This window comes from Ranitomeya imitator, chromosome 1 (assembly GCF_032444005.1).
Source record: "Ranitomeya imitator isolate aRanImi1 chromosome 1, aRanImi1.pri, whole genome shotgun sequence".
Lineage (NCBI taxonomy): Eukaryota > Metazoa > Chordata > Amphibia > Anura > Dendrobatidae > Ranitomeya > Ranitomeya imitator.
In genome coordinates, this window is record NC_091282.1 from 851,572,171 (window position 1) to 851,593,089 (window position 20,919).

The 20,919-nt window shown below is 45.9% G+C and overlaps 1 protein-coding gene across 3 annotated transcripts in view; it reads right to left on the reverse strand.

Moving 5' to 3' along the window:
• The window catches only part of RFX2 (regulatory factor X2), a 51,267-nt gene that overhangs the window by 28,949 nt on the left and 1,399 nt on the right, over nt 1-20,919 (reverse strand). For all 3 annotated transcript variants that reach the window (XM_069741548.1, XM_069741527.1, XM_069741537.1), the window contains exon 2: nt 268-380. In XM_069741548.1, the coding sequence (XP_069597649.1) occupies nt 268-372 (105 nt within the window). In that variant the 5' untranslated portion in view covers nt 373-380. The remainder of the gene's footprint in view (nt 1-267; nt 381-20,919) is intronic.

Consider the following 20,919-nt stretch of genomic DNA (forward strand, 5'->3'; position numbering starts at 1 on the left):
TTCTGTGTAAACTGTGCATAGGCAGAAAGCTGCCAATCAGTGATGAGGGCGGGGTTATACAGAGCTCTGCATTCAGAGAACTGGTAGCTCTGCAGATAGAACAGCGATTTTATAAGATTTCAGCAACCAGTAAAGGGAGTGATACATTGCTGGAATCAGGGTTTCTGCCCCTACATCCTGCTCTTCTCAGATGGGCTAGAACAAACCTGGCAGCAGATCCCCTTTAGGTTTCAGCATGCAGTCTTTCCATCATTAGGCGCACATTACCTGCTGAGAAGCTGGGACTGGTTGGACAACTGGTGCTTGAGCGGATGCCGAGGTCCGTAATGCAACCGAGGTCGCAGAATCTGAGCCACTGTCTGAACTTTGCATGATGGTAACTAGATGGAGAGAAGAGAGTGACATTAGAACGGTGCTAGGCAGTCGCCACGAAGGTAACAATGCGTATAGGCAGCTTTTCTACAAAGCCCTCCTTAGTAAAGGTCATTCTTCTCGTCTCCATTAGACGGCAGAGGATTGCATCTCTGGAAGTGCTAAGAAATGGAGACGTATGAGGTAAAAGAAGGCTCAGGGGGCCGGCGCTGCTCAGGGCTTCCTACATATACAGAAGATTACAGTCATTAAAATGCACATACGCTCCCACCATCTCCAACACGCTCCCGAGCACCTGAGTTTACAACAATGGAATTACATTTTCCTTTCCAAGTCAGTAAGGCACCTGGATGAGCATTTCATGAAAAGGCTACAACTATAAAATAAAATTCACCATTGTACTATACAACACCGTATAAATACTAAGGCCTCGTTCATAGGTCAATGGGTCACGTAGACGTTTTAGCAGAGTTTTCCATACATAGAACATGTAACCATTATAGTCTATGGGGATGTTCACATGTCTGGTCTAAAAAAGAAAAAAAGCACAAAGGTCAGTTTTTGGTCCAAATCTCAGATCAAATTTACCCATAAAAGTCTAAAGGTACCGTCACACTCAGCGACGCTGCAGCGATATAGACAACGAGCCGAACGCTGGAGCGTCGCTGTTTAGGTCGCTGTAGAGACGTCAAACACAGCAACTCCAGAACGATGCAGGAGCGATCCAGTGACGTAACGGCGACTCACTTATCGTTCTCGCTGGTTGTTCGCTCCATGTAAAACATTGCTGGCATCGTTGCTTTTGATGTCAAACATGACGATACACGCCGACCTGACGACCAAATAAAGTTCTGGCCTTCTAGCTCTGACCAGCGATGACACAGCGGGATCCAGATCGCTGCTGCGTGTCAAACTCAACGAGATCGCTATCCAGGACGCTGCAACGTCACGGATCGTTGTTGTTCTCGTTGTAAAGTTGCTGAGTGTGACGGTATGTTAAGGGGCTATTGAGTGTGCAGTCCATGATTAGCATTGTAACGGTGAAAATCACTAATGAAACATTAGTAAAAGCCAACACACTGACGAAAACGGCAACAAAAACTCTGAGGAAACTCAGACCTTTTTACGGACATCTAAACGAGGCCTTATTGTAGCCAGCGTGCTATGAAAGTCAGGCCTGGCATCAGAAAACTGTCTAAGGCTACGTTCACATTTGCATTGTGCGGTGCAGCGTCGGCGACGCAACGCACAACGCAAATGTAAACGCATGCACAACGCAGCGTTTTGTGACGCATGCGTTCACTTTTGCATGCTTTTTGGCGCAGAAAAAACTGCATTATGCAGCGTCCTCTGCGCCCTGACATTTGCACCACAGTGACGCATGCGTCACAAAACGCAATAGCAACGCATGTCCATACGCCCCCCCCCATGTTAAATATAGGGGCGCATGATGCATGTGTCGCTGCGGCTGCGACCCACGCAACGCTAATGTGAACGTAGCCTAAGGATTAAAGGGGCTGTCCAGGACTAACATTAATGGTCTATCCTTAGGACAGGTCACCAAGGTCTGATCTGGGTGGCCGGAAGAGCTCCGTTACGGAGCCGCACACCTCAGTTGACGGAATAGTGGCCGCAGGCAGGTACGGAACGTCCACCCCCCTATAAATAAACAGGGGGCTGATGTGCAGTACCCCGCTATGGCCACTATACAGTCCACAGAAATGTGCGGCTCCATAATTGAGCAGCTTTTGGGAGGGTGCTGGTGTCGGCTCCCACCGATCAGACATTGACGGCTTATCCTAAGGACAGGCCAATGTTAAAGTCCTGGACAATTACTGGGGATCCTAGGTGAAAAGAAAACTTGCTAAACTTCCTGCACCAATCAGAGTCAGATAATATTCAGAGACGGCTTTGAAATTGAAAAGAAATTTATAAGATGTCTCCATCTCTGCCCACACAGAGCGGGGGGCTGCGCAGATTTCAGCGGCTTGCTGGAGAGCGGAGGTCAGACCATGTTTAATCAGCAGGAAAACAGATGCAGATGTTCCATGTGTGGAGCGGAGACTGCCATGCTTGGCTCTGTTTGCTTTCCTCCGGATTGTTGCTCTGCAAACAACGGTTGCTAGGAGCAACTGCAGTCCACTCCTGTATCCATGATCTAGTTGCCGGGCAACTCGCAGATTACATCCCAAACTAAACAATACGCCACTCCGCCCCACCCCCGTCGCCCTCCCCTACTGTATGCTGCTCTGCTTTCTGCCATTAACTAGGCAATGTGTCATCTATTATACCAGACTGGGGGAAATGTGGAGGGAGGGAGAGCAGAGATAACGTTTATTCCAACGCTCCCGCTGCGGAGAAGCATCTCTCCTTTCCTAATGAAATAATTTTAATGCTTTTTGGCAATATATTATCAGATCTAGACACATCGGAAGCTCAAAGCAATTGGTATCTGCCTAGGTTTAGAGAAACAGCAGGGAGTCATCTTATTTTTCGTCATAAAATATATATATACTGTATTTTCATGACTATGAAAGTTGTACATTAACACTGAAGACATCAAAACTATGAATTGACACATGTGGAATTATATACTTAACAAAAATGTGTGAAACAACTGAAATTATGTCTTATATTCTAGGTTCTTCAAAGTAGCCACCTTTTGCTTTGATGACTGCTTTGCACACTCTTGGCATTCTCTTGATGAGCTTCAAGAGGCAGTCACCGGGAATATATACACATACTATATGCAGTGAGGTCGGGCCGGTCTCATCACAGTCTCCGACCTTCAGGACCCCGATTCACATGAAATGGCGTCATCCAGCTTTAAAGATCCACCGCCATGGGAGCCGCATATACATCTTGCAGGACATTGCACTGTTGTCCTCACAAATCCCAACGCTCATTCTCATAACATATAAATATGGCATGTGCTAGAAGGACAATCTAGAATTATTTATCACTTTTCCAGCACCGTTAATCGTGTACATGTTCAAAGGGTTTACATAAGATAGAAAGCCAATACAAAGCAGACGAACCAACGGTGACACACCGGTACAGGGCCGCCATCTTTATCTACCGTACTGTAATGTCCTCACCAGGGGTTGTCTTGGGCCCAACAATTAGGCTCAGTGTAGCAATAAGGAATCTGAGGAATGTGTTCTCACAGAAGTGAAGAAAGGAGAAAAAAAAATCCTCCCTAGAACGGCAAGCTCAGACATGTCGGGGAGAGAGGTGAGGATTAGACCAGAAAGTCACAGAATATGGATTGTTTGGCAGTTCTACCCGAAACACCCGTGGATCACTACAGGCAGAAGTGGTCAGCCTATGCTAGAACACGGGCAGGATGATGGACAAAGGTCCGGAGACATTCTGTAAGTGAGCACTTCTGCTCAGGACCCCAAAACCCTCACATAAGAAAAATGCTAAAGTTTAATTACGCTTTAAAAAGAAGCGGTTACCAGGTTTACGCTAACCCATTTGGGAGCAGCCTGATTTAGGTGCAGAGACCCCGATTCCATCGATGTACCCCTTACTGGGCTGCTTGCTGCAGTTTTGATAAAACATTGCTAAATCTGCTGCAGATCTACCATTTCTTTAAATGCGGAGATCTGCCCACACTAATGCTTGTGTACACTGTGCATAGGCAGACAGCTGCCAATCAGTGATGGGGTTATACAGAGAGCATGAATATGGAGGAGGACTACATCGCAGCAGGTTTAATACTCCTCTCATGTTACTCTTATGCTGAGAAAACAGTGATTTTTATCAAAACTACAGAAAGCCAAGTAAGTGGTACATCGCTGGAAACAATATCTATGCACCTACAACATGGGGCTCTCAGGTTAGGTGGCAAAAACATTGTGACGGACTCCCTTTAAAAATATCTGAGCATGTAATATTGATGACCTGTACTTAGGATGGTTAATCAATTTCAGATTAGTAGGATCAGGACCCCCAGCAATTCACTGATCTCAACCCTAGCGGCAGCTGGATGTAAACATTGAATGGCGTTGAACAGCACTGCTCAGTTCGATGTGTAGCAGTCGCTGCCAGGTACAGCAGATCAGTGCCTAGTCTAACGTGAATATATTGACATTATTTTATAAGCTACTGAATCATTGAAGGGTTCAAATGGACGTTCATACAATGGGCGAACACACTGGTTGCTCTTGTCCAAGACCGGGTTCAGACAAGGCATCCTGTGTGCAGCTCTGTGAACTTGGCTGCATCATGGAGCTTTGTGTCATTAGATGCCCTCTTCTCATCTCTAAAGAGTAGTCCATCCCGTGTGCTAATGTGCACTTGTACACCGGCAGGCAGGAATCGGTGTGGAGTCCATTGTGGACAACACACTGACCGAAAACACTCTTATCTGAACCTGGCCTAAATCACAATTCCCTGAGAGGATTTTTGGCAAAGGATTTTCTAAAGCCGGTCACCCTCATGAAGTGTGTCACCTCCCATCTAAAACACCACGTCTGATATGCATATTTCAGAATCCCATATAAAAAAAAAAATACGTTTAAAATATTATTTTGTAAAGGCCGCTTTACTAACAGTCATTGCTGACCTTCAAGATTGTGGCCACCTACGCAGAAGAACTTCTCTTTCTCCTTTTACCTCCTGCCGGTGCTCCCAACCACATTCACACCCACAAGCAGGAGCAATGGACAGTCACATCTACCAGCAGGAGCGATGGACAGTCACATCCACCAGCAGGAGCGATGGGCAGTCACATCCACCAGCGGGAGCGATGGACAGTCACATCCACCAGCGGGAGCGATGGACAGTCACATCCACCAGCGGGAGCGATGGACAGTCACATCCACCAGCGGGAGCGATGGACAGTCACATCCACCAGCGGGAGCGATGGACAGTCACATCCACCAGCAGGAGCGATGGGCAGTCACATTCACCAGCAGGAGCGATGGACAGTCACATCCACTAGAAGGAGCGATGGACAGTCACATCCACCAGCAGGAGCGATGGACAGTCACATCCACCAGCAGGAGCGATGGGCAGTCACATCCACCAGCGGGAGCGATGGACAGTCACATCCACTAGCAGGAGCGATGGACAGTCACATCTACCAGCAGGAGCGATGGACATTGACATCCACTAGAAGGAGCGATGGACAGTCACATCCACTAGAAGGAGCGATGGGCAGTCACATCCACTAGAAGGAGCGATGGGCAGTCACATCCACTAGAAGGAGCGATGGGCAGTCACATCCACTAGAAGGAGCGATGGGCATTCTGTAGGCGTCACATGGATAATATGGAAATCCGAAAACTCAACGATGCTCCAATAATGCGAGTGCAGCAATCGAATATGGCTACTAGTAAATAATGCACAGTAAAGGCTGATGTTGCAATGAATATTTGATGTATAGATGGATGCCATGATGCTACCAGCCTGGGGAAATACCAGGTAGTCCGCTCCCTGTTACACGATACTTCCAATGCATTAAATAAGATTATTGAAGAACCAAGTATCCATCATTTCAGAGTTGGGTGTGAATTGAGCACTGCATACAAATGGTTTAATTAAAACACTTTCATTAGTAAATAGATCCACCGAAGTGTCAGAAAAAAAAACTACAGTTTTAGTATTTTGATAGAAACACTTTTTGGTGCTAAAGGGAACCTATCAAAAACATATACTCCCCCAAACTTGATCCCTTTATGACCGTAAGCAGTGAGACATTTCATTTCGAAGTTGTGTATATATGTGACAACGCACTTACAGCTCTGCAGCCTCAGGCCGCATTCACTGTATGAGAGCCAAAGACCTGTCAATAAGCCAGAAGAGTAAGGGACTGCAGAGTGAGGCCGAGGAGCTGTATGCACTTCCGAACTCACGGATACAGAACGTGCTGCTAGTGAATCACTTTGGGGTCATAAAGAAATCAACTCCATATCATGACAATAGTTGTAATATTGGGAAAACACCATTAATAATATTTGGAGGTTGGTGTGTAAAAGGTCAGCTCAAAAGGTCAAAGTTGAATAACCTGGATATTAACTAGCTCATGCAATGGAGTGATATACAGTAGATGCCATTCAAACACTTTCCACAGACATAATTTGCAGTGCTTTTATTTAATATATTTATACAGACACTAATGTTTTGTAATAAGAGTATGTATAATGATCTAATGGTACACAGAATACTATTTAATAGAAAGAACCCATGCATTAAGCGTCCAAATAAGCATGCCTTAAGATCAAGAATTCGAGTCTTTTGAGTTAATTTGTGGTCGAATCTGCTTATATTTGGCAGTTTAAGTTTTTCTTCATATAACGAACATTTCCTTTTAATGAGGAACAGGCCAGTGACTCAGCTCAGAGCACAGAAGGGTCACAAGGAAACCACAGAGAACCACCCTGCTTGTTATTAGCATTCTCTACCCCCAAAAAAATACAAAAAACACACAACAGATACTACTGTATTAATCTTTAAAAAAAAGTACCCTTGACTATACATTTGACTACTACAGAAGTAGGTTGGTAGTAACTAGAGATTGAGTGAATAGATCCACATGACCCAGTCCATCTGCCATGTCAGTCATTTCTGGTCACTCGATGGGAGCCATGAGAACCGCCTCTTACCAGGCGACATCAGCATCTCTTCTTTCGATAAGCCGGCCTGGAGTGACGTCATCAATGTGCTGTGACCCTCATGTGATGTCACAGCAGAGATCAAAGGAAAGGCCAAGTAAGAAGCGGTTCTCACGGCTCCCGTCCAGCGACCAAACATTGTCGTGGTCGTGCAACCCGATGTTAATCAACTCTAGCGTTGTCATTACTGTCCTCCTGCTCATTCATATTGTAAAGAAACATCATTAAAAATAAAATTACAGTGATAATAAAGATAAAAGATGAAAATAAAGATGGTCAAAAAAACGGAGAAACCAAGTGTGCCATCCAGACCCTAGTGCATCTGCAGGGCAAATGTCTGCCCACCGGTCACTGCTGATCGCCACGTCATGCCAGCGTTTCAGCAATATTATCACCGGTATTCATTGCCGGTAATTTATGGACGAGATCAGTCTGATAACACGGCACAGTAAGGCATTGCAGGCCTGTCCCTTTAATCAAGCAGTGTGGAGTCAGATTTAAAAATACGCTCGCCTCCATGCCAGGCAAAAAATTCCACAGTCAGATTTAGAAGTTAAATGTGTTTAAGGGGGAGTAAAGAAAAGCTTAATCTAACCGTGTTCCTCTAACCAGTAGGTGTCTCTGCTCGACGAGGTTTATGGGAAGTCCCCTTGTGTTTAGTGTGGGAACCAAGGAGACCAGAGTTAAATATGAAAACAGAGTGATGCCGGCGTATTTTAAATAGCGCCTGGAGGCATCAGGATACAGGTGGCGCGGAGGAGGTTTAAAGCTCGGATCTTCAGGAAAAACAAATATCAGTCCACAAGGACCTTAACCCTTTTAGAAGAGTTACAGTAACAAAAGACATGGAGAACTGACGTATCGATCATATAGTGTATGGTATGTAGAACTAAAGAGAAGGGTAGAAAACAGCATGAAGAGGTCCACCACGTGGACATGCCAATCTTACTTATGTTCAAGGACTGAGCAATACGAGGGGGAGTTATGGTAGAACCACGTTGGGTTACTGGTGGTCAATACTCTAGTAAAAGAAGCTGCACCTGATATCCCACAAGACCTCCCACGTGACCCTGACTACATCCAAACGGATCATATTACCAAGACTAATGTATCCCCTTGAGATACGGTTTTCTTCGTCAACATATACTATACCACAACTGGACGGACAAAATCATGACCATATTGATTATACTCCCTGAAACGTGATAATGAGGCATCTGCTTAGGTATGTGCCCACAGCTGTCTCCGACAATAAGGCCAACCAGGAGTGATGGGTAGACCGAAATGTCCTGCTGGCTTAAATGACAACGGTCTCATTTCAGATCTGCAAATAGATATACGCTGCACATAGTGCGGACAGCAAGCAAACACTGCAGCGTGACCGTATGTACAGACATTCAACCAGATACACAGCTACTATGCTATGCAAATGATAGCTAATGTATGGAACTAAGCACTACATGTGGAAAGTGGCCCAAGATTAATCAATTGATGTACATGCCAGCCTTTGATCCTGACTCCAAGGTCAGAGTGTCCATGTAGTAGGCCGTAAAGACCACTGCATAAATCCTGGATTCTGCCCCTGTACTTAATCGAAAAATCTGTCTTCTACCTCAATAGCGAACACAAGAAATGTAATAAAAGTGCTAACTCATCTCATCCTGCCCTCACCTCAGTGCCAGCTCTGCCATCAGTTAAGCCCTGAGGAGCCGAGGAGCCGGAAACGTCTTGTCTTACAAGCTGTGTGTACACTCGGCCTAAAGGTACCTTCACACAACGATTTCGTTAACGATATTGTTGCTTTTTGTGACGTAGCAACTATATCGTTAACAAAATCGTTATGCGTGACAGCGACCAACGATCAGGCCCCTGCTGGGAGATCGTTGGTCGTTGGGGAATGATCAGGACCTTTTTTTTTGGTCGCTGATCACCCGCTGTAAATCGCTGAATCGGTGTGTGCGACGCCGATCCAGCGATGTGTTCACTGGTAACCAGGGTAAATATCGGGTTAATAAGCGCAGGGCCGCTCTTAGTAACCCGATATTTACCCTGGTTACCATTGTAAAAGTTAAAAACAAAAAACAGTACATACTCACATTCCGATGTCTGTCACTTCCCCCGGCGTCAGCTTCCCGCACTGACTGTGCGCCGGCCGGCCGTAAAACCGGTTTTTACGTACCGGTAATAGGATTTTACGGAGCCACGACAGCACCCCTACGAGAGAGGGGATCCGCCCACCTTCCGGACAGGAACCTACAGAATTTAAAGGGGCGGTCCCCCTCACCACTCCAGTTTGTGTTTCAGAGTATAAGGGACACCGCCATTGAGTTAGTACATAAACATATATACTTAAACATTACTAAATACCATCACCTACTAAAGAGTGATTTTTTAACAAACACACTTTCCCCAAAGGGTGCAGAAACCAGTGAATAACTACGGGGGGGAATGTGCGGGTGCTGTCGTGGCTCCGTAAAATCCTATTACCGGTACGTAAAAACCGGTTTTCCTATCGCCACGACAGCACCCCTACGAGAGATTTTCAAAGATCAATTACCTGGGAGGGACTACAGCACCAAGTACTGTACGGCCAAAAACTAAATTGGCCTCTGAAGATAAATCAAGGCGATAATGTCTATAAAAGGTGGAAGGAGATGACCAAGTTGCCGCCTTACATATTACATCTATGGAGACGTCCGCTCTTTCCGCCCAGGATGAGGCCCTGGCTCGAGTGGAGTGGGCCCTGATGCCATCTGGTGGTGTCTGGCCTTTAGCAGTATAAGCAAGATATATGGCATCTCTTATCCATCTGGCGATAGACGCTTTAGTTACACTCGCCCCTTTCCTTGGATCCTGAAAGGAAACAAACAGAGCCCTACTCTGCCTCCATGGTTCTGTTCTATGTAGGTACTCTAATAGAGTTCTTCTGACATCTAGCATGTGATATTTCTGCTCGTCAGCTGAATTCGGACTGTCACAGAAAGATGGTAAAATTATTTCCTGACTTCTATGAAATTTGGAAGCTACTTTTGGTAGGTATGCTCGATCAGGTTTTAACACTACCCTATCCTGAAAGACCATTAAATAAGGAGGGTCTATCGACAAAGCTTGTAAGTCACTCACTCTCCTAGCAGAGGTCAGGGCTACTAGGAAGGCTGTTTTTAAAGTTAAATTTTTAATGGAGACAGAATCTATTGGCTCAAAGGGGGCTTCTGTTAAGGCGTCTAAAATCAAATTTAGATCCCATGGTGGTAATCTAGGAATATACACTGGTTTACTACGTTCAGTGGCCCTGATAAATCGGGAAACCCATCTATTTCCCGCCACATCACTGTTATATAACGCTCCCAAAGCTGATACTTGGACTCTAAGGGTATTTACCGCCAAGCCCAATTCTCGGCCTTTCTGTAAAAACTCCAGAATAGCCGGAATTGGAACCTTGCCAGAAAAGGGATTTTGGTAGAAGGCAAGGAACTTTTCCCAAGTTTTAGCATAGATCTTAGTGGTGACTTCCTTCCGACTATTTAAAAGGGTAGATATGAGAGCCTCTGAAAACCCTCTTCTCCTCAATAACTCCCTCTCAAATTCCACGCCGTCAGATGCAGGGATTCCACATTGGGGTAACTGAATGGACCCTGAGAAAGAAGCTCCGGGCTGGTCGGCAGTACCCAGGCGTCGGACACAGACATTGCCCTGAGTAACGAGAACCATGCCCTCCTGGGCCAAAAGGGGGCAATCAGGATCACTCTCGCCCTGTCCTCCCTGATCTTCCTGAGGACTAACGGGATCAGACACATTGGAGGGAACGCGTAAGCTAGAGGAAAATTCCAGTGTATTTGAAGGGAGTCTATTATACAGGGCTTGTCCGCCACCCGAAGAGAAGCGAACTTCCTGGTCTGCCTGTTTTCTCTCGTTGCGAATAGATCGATTACTGGCAAACCCCACAGGTCCACTATTTGTCTGAACACCCGTCGATCTAGAACCCATTCTCCCTGACGTAGAGAATGACGGCTGAGGTAATCTGCCTCTGTGTTGAGCTCTCCCCGAATGTGCACAGCTGATAGAGAGCGAAAGTGGGCTTCGGCTATTTCTAGTATGTCTGTAGCGGTGTTCATTAGGGATCTTGACCTTGTACCCCCTTGATGGTTGAGATACGCCACTACTGTTGTGTTGTCTGTCTGGATTCTTACATGTGAATCCTGCAGAGATGGAAGCAACCTGAGTAAGGCTTTCTTTACTGCCGTGAGCTCCTTCCAGTTTGAGGACTCTTGAGCCTCTAAGAGAGACCATTGCCCTTGAGTCCAGACATCTCCTATGTGAGCTCCCCAACCTATAGGACTGGCATCGGTTGTGACCGTGTTGTCTGGTACTATACTCCAGCGTACTCCTTTTCCTAAATGTCTTCTGTTCAACCACCATCTCAGACTGTGTAGAGTGGCGGTGGACAGCCTGAGTCTTCCGCCTAATTGCCCTTGAAGACTCCTTTCTGTATCCAAGACTTGGGCCTGCAACACTCGAGTGTGGAATTGAGCCCACTGGACGGCTGGTATGCAGGACGTTAGGGATCCCAGAAGGGACATAGCGTCTCTTAAAGTCAGATCTGGCTTCTTTGTTACCGTACTGACTTTGTGCACAATCCTCTGCTTTTTCTCATCCGGAAGGAAACACTGTTGCACTTCCGAATCCAGCAGAATACCTAGGAAAGTCTGAGTCGTTGATGGTTCGAGTCTTGACTTTTCCATATTGACTATCCAACCCAAGTCCTGTAAGGAAGATATTACATGATTTAGGCGAGTACTACACTGGCAAAAAGAATTTCCCACTACCAGGAAGTCATCCAAGTAGGGTATAATTAACGTATCCTGTTCTCTGACATAGGCCATTACTTCTGCCATGACTTTAGTAAACACCCTCGGTGCCATAGATAGACCAAAGGGCATTGCAGCAAACTGAAAGTGTCTGACCTGGTCGTTTAAGCGCACCGCCATTCTGAGGAATTGTTGATGATCCTGGTGAATGGGCAGACGGTAATACGCATCTTTTAAATCCAGGACTGTCATATAACATCTGGGAAAGAGAAGTTTAGTTGCCGTTTTAATAGACTCCATCTTAAAGGCATGATACTCTAGATGTTTGTTCAATCTCCGTAAGTTTATGATGGTTCGAAAGGATCCATCTGGCTTGGAGATTAAAAATAAAGGGGAATAGAACCCTTTCCCCTGCTGATGTTTTGGAACCTCCACTATGACTTTCTTCCGTCTTAACATTTGGACCTCTTTTTCAAGGGCCTTTTGTTGGTCTAAGGAATCAGGGGCAGTCAAGATATAAAATTCAGAAGGTCTTTCCCGGAACTCTAATTTTAACCCTGAATTAATTATACCCAGAACCCAATTGCTCGAAGTTATTTTGGCCCATTGAGCATAAAAGTAATTTAATCTGCCCCCTACTGGAAGATCATTATTAACGATAATTCCTTCTTCTTCTTGAGGAAGATGTTGAAGCATTAAAGTCCGAACCTTTCTTTTTCGGGTCTGATGGTTCCCAGTCTCGGTTTTGGTAGGGTCTTCTGTATTGGAAGCGTCTCCTGAAGGTATTCCTAAAGGTAGGATTGAAAGCTTTAGGAAAACCTTTCTTCCTATCCTCAGCCTTAGCCAGGATATCATCCAATACCGGGCCAAACAGGTACTCACCCCTACACGGTATTGTACACAGTTTAGCTTTCGCCTGGGCATCCCCTTTCCAGGTCTTAAGCCATAAGGCACGGCGAGCAGCATTTGAGAGACCTGCTGATCTTGCCGCCAATTTTAATGAATCCACTGATGTGTTCCGTTCCCTCTCCATGAGGGTGCTCGGCGTCCCCTACTGAGGACATGGTTGCGCGCCTCCTACCATCAGCGTCGCTCTTTTACAGCGCTGCAGCGCTCCTCCCCCGGCTTACCCCGGAAGCGTATCAACTACTTCCGGGTTCACCAGCGCCGGTGTGGACGCTGCACACCGCGCTTCACCGCGGACCAGGACGGCACTGCCCGACTCCTGGGACGCGCTCCTCACGGCCAGACGAGGGGGGGTCTGCACGCAGGACACCCCCGACCCTGCTTCCGAGCCCCCGATTCCGCCGTTCCTAACAGACACCGCGCGGAGGCATGGAGGCCCGGGTAAGACTGCTGCTGCAGGCTCCCGCCGTCCGGACAGGAACCCAAACTGGAGTGGTGAGGGGGACCGCCCCTTTAAATTCTGTAGGTTCCTGTCCGGAAGGTGGGCGGATCCCCTCTCTCGTAGAGGTGCTGTCGTGGCGATAGGAAAACAGAGCACAGCGGTGACGTCACCGCTGTGCTCTGCTTTACGGCCGGCGCTGACAGTTAGTGCGGGAAGCTGACGCCGGGGGACGTGACAGACATCGGAATGTGAGTATGTACGGTTTTTTTTTTTGTTTTTAACTTTTACAATGGTAACCAGGGTACATTACGGGTTACTAAGCGCGGCCCTGCGCTTAGTAACCCGATATTTATCCTGGTTACCCGGGGACTTCGGCATCGTTTCAGTCTTTCCCCTGATCGTTGGTCGCTGGAGAGCTGTCTGTGTGTGACTTACCAATGATCACGGCCAGGTCGTATCGCTGGTCGTGATCGTTGGTAAGTCATTTAGTGTAATGGTACCTTTAAGCTCACTGTGGGAACGTCTTGTGCAGCCATACTTCGCAGCTCTACGGTGTCAGACGGAACGTGACACTTCTCTCGTCACATTTTAAAAGAACAAAAGTACGTGCGCCTCTATACGAGTTCTGAAGGCCCAATAAAAGCTATTAAATGGCCCTTTACACGTTGTATAATGATGGGAGAGGGAGAGGGAACAAAAACGTTGCAGTGAACGTTTTGTCCGTCCGCCGGAAAAGAGACTATTTGGACTGATCCGGCTAAAAAAAAAAAAAAACACCACGGATGAAACGTGTGGCCATCAGGCACAATCCAGCGCTAATACAACTCTATGGGGGGAAATAAATGGATCCGGCGTAAAAAAACACGGATCCTTTTTTTTTTTTAAATTACCGGATTGTGCCTGAAACAAAAAGCCTGATGTGTGAAAGTAGCCTTATGGTATGTGTCCACGTTCAGGATTGCATCAGGATTTGGTCAGGATTTTTCATCAGTATTTGTAAGCCAAAACCAGGAGTGGAATAATTAGTGGAAAAGTATAATAGAAACATATGCTCCACTTCTGCATTTATCATCCACTCCTGGTTTTGGCTTACAAATACTGATGTAAAATCCTGACCAAATCCTGAACGTGGACACATACCCTTACTGTGTAGTAGGTGGTCACCTATCAGACACAATAATGTGCAATTGAGGTGAACATCAACTAAAACTTGCATACGGTAATGTGTTCCTCCCTGAGAAAACAGCTTCGGCTGAATCCTACCCCTAACTGCGCAGTTGTATGACTGGAGCAGGTTGAGGGTGTATGCACAGAGTGTGATGATGTGACAGCTTTGATGTAATTTTTGCACTGAAGCCCCATTTCATCAAAAAGTCTACAACCGTAAAACACTTTGAAAGTTTGCAATTGCTTTGCGCAAAGCAAACTTTTTTTTTTAAATAAGTTCCAACAAAGTAGGGGCAGCTGGGGAGACCCCCGAGGCAGGACAGGGCATGGTAATGCCCACCTAACAAAATGCGGCGACATTCCTTGCTAAAAAATATTAGTCTGGTCACAGACTAAAATAACATTTCTGATAAGGTCCACACCACTGATGAGGAGATGCACTGAATTTATTAAGTGGAGTGTTCCTCTTAATGAATTCACCGCATTTTATTCCTGCACACCTCAATAAGATTGGGAAAATGCCAGTCTTCATGAATTAAGACCTGAGGATTTGCTCCCAGTTTTGTACAAAAATGGAAGCAAAAATTGTCATAAATCACAACGTTCTAATGCATTACTAAAGAGATCATCCAGTGGTAATCTAATAATTCAGTGCTGTCCTATCGGCTAGCTTAAAGGGGCTATCTGTGAGTAGACAAAATAAAGAACTAAAGGAAAGGACATTATAAATAGATCCCTAAACACTTAATAGGCAAATCATCATTGTTTTGTCTAGGGAGATTATCACTATAGAATTATCAATGGCCGCTGTCCTTGTTTCACTGAACTAAACTTGTCCTCTAGTGTGAAGGCCTGTGCCTGTGAGCATGTGCAGTAGAAGCTCCACCCACTTGCTTCATGTGTGAGGAGTTCTAAAGTAAGAAGAGGCTGCTCACACTACTGGCCACTAGTGATGAGCGAATATACTCGTTTCTCAAGATTTCCCGAGCACGCTCGGGTGTCCTCCGAGTAGTTTTTAGTGCTCGGAGATTTAGTTTTCATCACCTCAGCTGAATGATTTACATCTGTTAGCCAGCTTGATTACATGTGGGGATTCCCTGACAACCAGGCAACCCCCACATGTACTTATGTTGGCTAACAGATGTAAATCATTCAGCTGCGGCGAAGAAAATCTCCGAACACTAAAAAATACTCGGAGGACACCCGAGCGTGCTCGGGAAATCTCGAGCAACGAGTATATTCGCTCATCTATTGCCCACTCTGTCTGATCTAATTCTGGAAATATTGTGCTGCAGGGGTAATAAGAGGCTGCTCACAGTGGTGCCCAGCCTGTCTGACTTAATATTGGAGATTACCAGGAGTGCTTAGGTAAGATGCGGCACACTGCTGTCCACTCTGCTGATGCAAGAAGAGGCTGCTCACTGTTCTTCACCATGTCTTTCTGATCCAATGTGTGAGACACCAATGGTGCTGAGGAAAAATGAACCTACTCACCTTGCTGTCAACTATGTCTTTATGATCTAATATTGTAGATACCAGGAGTGCTGAGGTAAGAAGAAGCTGCTCACACTGCTGTCCACCCTGTCTTTCTGATCTAATACTTAAAAAAAAAAAAAACATCCTTTGAACAAAACTGTGCTGCCAACTATAGACCTTTCTCTAATCTCCTGCAACACTTGGTCCACTGCAGCCAACTCCGCTATCTCAGGTCAGTCTTCTTGACCTTCTACAATCAGGTTTCCACTCTTTACACTCTACTGAAACTGCCCTCACTAAACTCTCTTCCTTCATTAGCGTCCCTGGTGCCTGCGCCGTGGTTTTTTTTTTTTTTTTTTTTCGGGCATGCGCAGTTGCGCTGCCCTTCGAACTTACAGCGCAGGCACCGGGAACGCTAATAAAGGAGGAGGCGGTGCCCAGAGGCCATGATTGACGGCTGGGAGGCGTCTGGATTAGGGGGGGAAAGACCTGCTTCCCTGGCGAATTCGAGGTATGAGGGACAATTTTCAAAAACGATTATTTCAGCAGTGCCAGGGACCCGAACTAAAAGAGCCACCTTGTCAGAATGCAGCATTACTGCTGAACAAGGTGGCTCTTCTGGGTACAAATGCCTGGGGGGTGACAGGTTCCCTTTAACAGCTGAATCTAATGGTCACTACTCCCTGTGGATCACCTGCTCATCCTCACTATGCTCCACTCAATCAGCCTCATGGACACCGTTCTTTCCTGGTTCTCCTCCTACCTCTCCTTCGCTGTATCTTTTGCTGGATCTGCATCCTCTCCTTTCACCCCCCCCCCCCCTTTACTTTTGGGGTTTCTCAAGGATCAGTCATGAGCCCTTTTCTCCTTGCAAACTGCCGCTATTAAACAATCAGTAGATTTGGTTTCCACTTTCCAGTACTATCTCCATGCTCATGACTCCCAGTTATACAAATCTACTCATGAGATCACACCTGCATTAAAACACTGGCGATTTTCTTACCGCTGTCTCAATCATCATGTCCTCCCTTTATCAAAAACTGAACCGGTCAGAAACTGAACTTGCATTTCCTCCCTCCACTAACCTACCTATGACCGACTGCCATTTCCGTGTGAGGTACCACCATTACTCCCCAGCAACATTCCTGCTGTCTTGGGGTCATACTTTATTCAGATCTGTCATTCAACCCCCATATCCGATCACTCACTTTTGTCATCTACACCTCAAAAACATTTCTAGAATTCGACTTTCTTACTTTTGATTCTGAAAAAAAAAACGCTTACTGTAGCCCTTATTCATGCTCGTCTGGTCTACCCCAACCCTCCAATCTGTCCGGAATGAAGCAGCCAGGATCATATTCCTCAACCAACCGTTACACCAATGCCTCTACCCTGTTCCAGTCATTGCATCGGTTCAAATTGCTCCACGGTTCAACACCATCCTACATCTCATCCCCTGATTCCATCTACCAACCTTCCCATGCCCTCCATTCTGCTAATGATCTAAGATTAACATCTTCAATAAACCAAACCTCCAACTCCAATATTTCTTACATGAACACCTCATTTATTACATTGATGGCTGGACCCCATACAATGTAAGCAATGTTACCATCCACCTTTCGTGTCTCCCCTATTTCTTCAGAGATTGGAGGCTTGCGAGCAGGGCCCTCACTGCTCTTGGTATCTGCTGATTTATGTGATTGTTGTTATTCTGTAATGTCTATACAAGTCCCCTCTAAAATGTAAAGTGCTGTGGAATGTGTTGACTTAATAGAAATAAAGTTATTATTGGAGATACCAAGAGTGCCGAGGTAAGAAGAGACTGCTCACACTGCTGTCCACCCTGTCTGTCTGATCGGATACTGGAGATTGAGCCATTGTGCTGCCTCTGTGGTTAGCACTGCAACCTTACAGCACTGGGGTCCTGGGTTCAAATCCCACCAAGGACAACATCTGCAAGGAGTTTGCATGTGCTCCCTGGGTTGGCGTGGGTTTCCTCAGGGTACTCTGGTTTCCTCCCACATTCCAAGGACATACCGACAGGGAATGTAGACTGAGCCCCAATGAGGACCGTGTCAATGTTTGTAAAGCGCTGTGGAATTAATGGCGCTATAAAAGTGAGTAAAATAAATAAATAGTGGGAGTGCTGAGGTAAGAGGAAGCTGCTCACACTGCTGTCCACCCTGTGCTTCTGATCTAATACTGGAGATAGCAAGGGTGCTGAGGTAAGAAGAGGCTGCTCACACTGCTGTCCACACTGTGTATCTGATCTGATACAGGAGATAGCAGGGGTGCTGAGGTAAGAAAAGGCTGCTCACACTGATGTTCACCCTGTCATTCTGTATGGCAGTATATGGTATAAGTATTCTCAGGTCCCAGTAGAGGAGCTGCTGACAGGCACGTATCCCAACATACAGGATTTTATCAGCGACCATTTTAATGCTGTAGTGATTAGTTCCCTAGACAAAACTATTCTGAACCTTTTTAAGTAGCATAAACCTCCTTAATAAGGACCCCAAAGTATTGGGTATTCATATCATGTAGTCCCACTGCAAGAAGAGACACAGTGTGCTATAAGACTGCAACATGAGAACAAACCCTTAAGCTGAGCAAACTATGGTTTGGCTGACTGCTCTGTCCGACTCCACCATTCACAGGATCACTCGCCTCCGTTTCTGTGCTCTCTACAAGACCCTCTGCCAAAATCACCTGGCAGTGGCTTATCATGCACGTTGAATAAAAGGATCGGGTGACAGAATTCCAATCACCTGATCCTTATGTCCACAGACAAAATATCAGACAAAATAGGTGGGTTCAGGGCAACTTGTATCTAATGTGTATTTCTTTATATTCCCGATTGAAAGGAAATGGGTGAAGCCTGGGACATACGTTGATCATTAAATTCAGCCCACCGGTTTTTCATTCCAACAAAGCCCCGGCAGTGGTAACTATAGAAACAGTGTAAGAACAATGCCAACGTGCTCATCATAGTAGTATAGTAGTGAGTGCCCAATGCCGAGTACAAGTGACCTGTCTCCGAGGAGGAAGGAACTACGTCCCCAGTGATAGGCTTCACTGGGCCTACTTCTATGAACTACTATGGACCACCAAAGGGCTCAAACGTTATACGCATACTTACCCTTATGTGCATATATATGTAGAAGCAGGCAAAATACCCAACATATAGGAGATACAGATAAGAAGTGCTTGTCACAGGAGCTGGGTTAGATCTCCTGGAAAGCCAAGACATTACCAGATCTTACAATGGAGTAAATAAAATGATATGTCTAGCAGAGGTTTCGTTTCTGTGCACTTTCACATGGAACATAACTGCTTTGTGGATACGATTGTACAAGGCAAGGGCTGCACAGCTGTTTGGTATCCAATGGCAACAAAAATAAACAGTCCTGCCTTCCAGATATAAAGACGTCGGTAGGAAACACAGAGGGAAGCAATAAATATACAGCGATATAGTTCGTCCAGGACACATGTGAAGATATATAACAGGTCTGTAAGTGAAAGCCATCAACCACACTACATATAACATATACACACACACACAAGAAGGAGCAGCCAAGCCTACCTAACCCTGGACATGCCATACACCGCACTATGGAGATGCCAGGTGACACAACAGGGGGATCAGAGGAGAGCGACACAGAACAGGAGCAATGGTCAAGTGCCCTCTGCTCCATACCGGGCACCACCAGGTTATAGCACATTCACCATAGAAAAGTCAGTGCACCCCAGCCACAGCACTGGGAGGCATACACTGGAGCAGTGTCACTGGGAAGCACAACTGCTATAGGAAGGGGTGTGATGGAGAGCCGGGCATCACCCGCATCTCATCGAAGGGTTTCTATGGAAACTGCTAAACTTCAGCACAGCAACAAGACACCAAAGTTCTGTCCTCACACTACAATCTCACTAGATAGATGCACATATAACTGTATACAGGGGGGGTGTGTGTGTGTGTGTGTGTGTGTGTGTGTGTGTGTGTGTGTGTGTGTGTGTGTGTGTGTGTGTGTGTGTGTGTGTGTGTGTGTGTGTGTGTGTGTGTGTTATATATAGATCGATAGATAGATCTCTCTATCACACACACGTATAACTGCATGTGCACATAACCGTAAACACGCAGAGACACCCCCGCACAGGTATGACTAAACACATTTATATCTGTATATACACATACATGACTATACACACACACATACAGCACAGACCAAAAGTTTGGACACACCTTCTCATTTAAAGATTTTTCTGTATTTTTATGAATATGAAAATTCTACATTCACACTGAAGGCATCAAAACTATGAATTAACACATGTGAAATTATATACTTAACAAAAAAGTGTGAAACAGCTGAAAATATGTCTTATATTCTAGGTTCTTCAAAGTAGCCACCTTTTGCTTTGATGACTGCTTTGCACACTCTTGGCATTCTCTTGATGAGCTTCAAGAGGTAGTCACCGGGAATAGTCTTCCAACAATCTTGAAGGAGTTCCCAGAGATGCTTAGCACTTGTTGGTCCTTTTGCCTTCACTCTGCGGTCCAGCTCACCCCAAACCATCTCGATTGGGTTCCGGTCTGGTGACTGTGGAGGCCAGGTCATCTGGCGTAGCACCCCATCACTCTCCTTCTTGGTCAAATAGCCCCTACACAGCCTGGATGTGTGTTTGAGGTCATTGTCCTGTTGAAAAATTAATGATGGTCCAACTAAACGCAAACCGGATGGAATAGCATGCCGCTGCAAGATGCTGTGGTGGCCATGCTGGTTCAGTATGCCTTCAATTTTGAATAAATCCCCAACAGTGTCACCAGCAAAGCACCCCCACACCTCCTCCTCCATGCTTCACGGTGGGAACCAGGCATGTAGAGTCCATCCGTTCACCTTTTCTGCGTTGCACAAAGACACGGTGGTTGGAACCAAAGATCTCAAATTTGAACTCATCAGACCAAAGCACAGATTTCCACTGGTCTAATGTCCATTCTTTGTGTTCTTTAGCCTAAACAAGTCTCTTCTGCTTGTTGCCTGTCCTTAGCAGTGGTTTCCTAGCAGCTATTTTACCATGAAGGCCTGCTGCACACAGTGTCCTCTTAACAGTGGTAGAGATGTGTCTG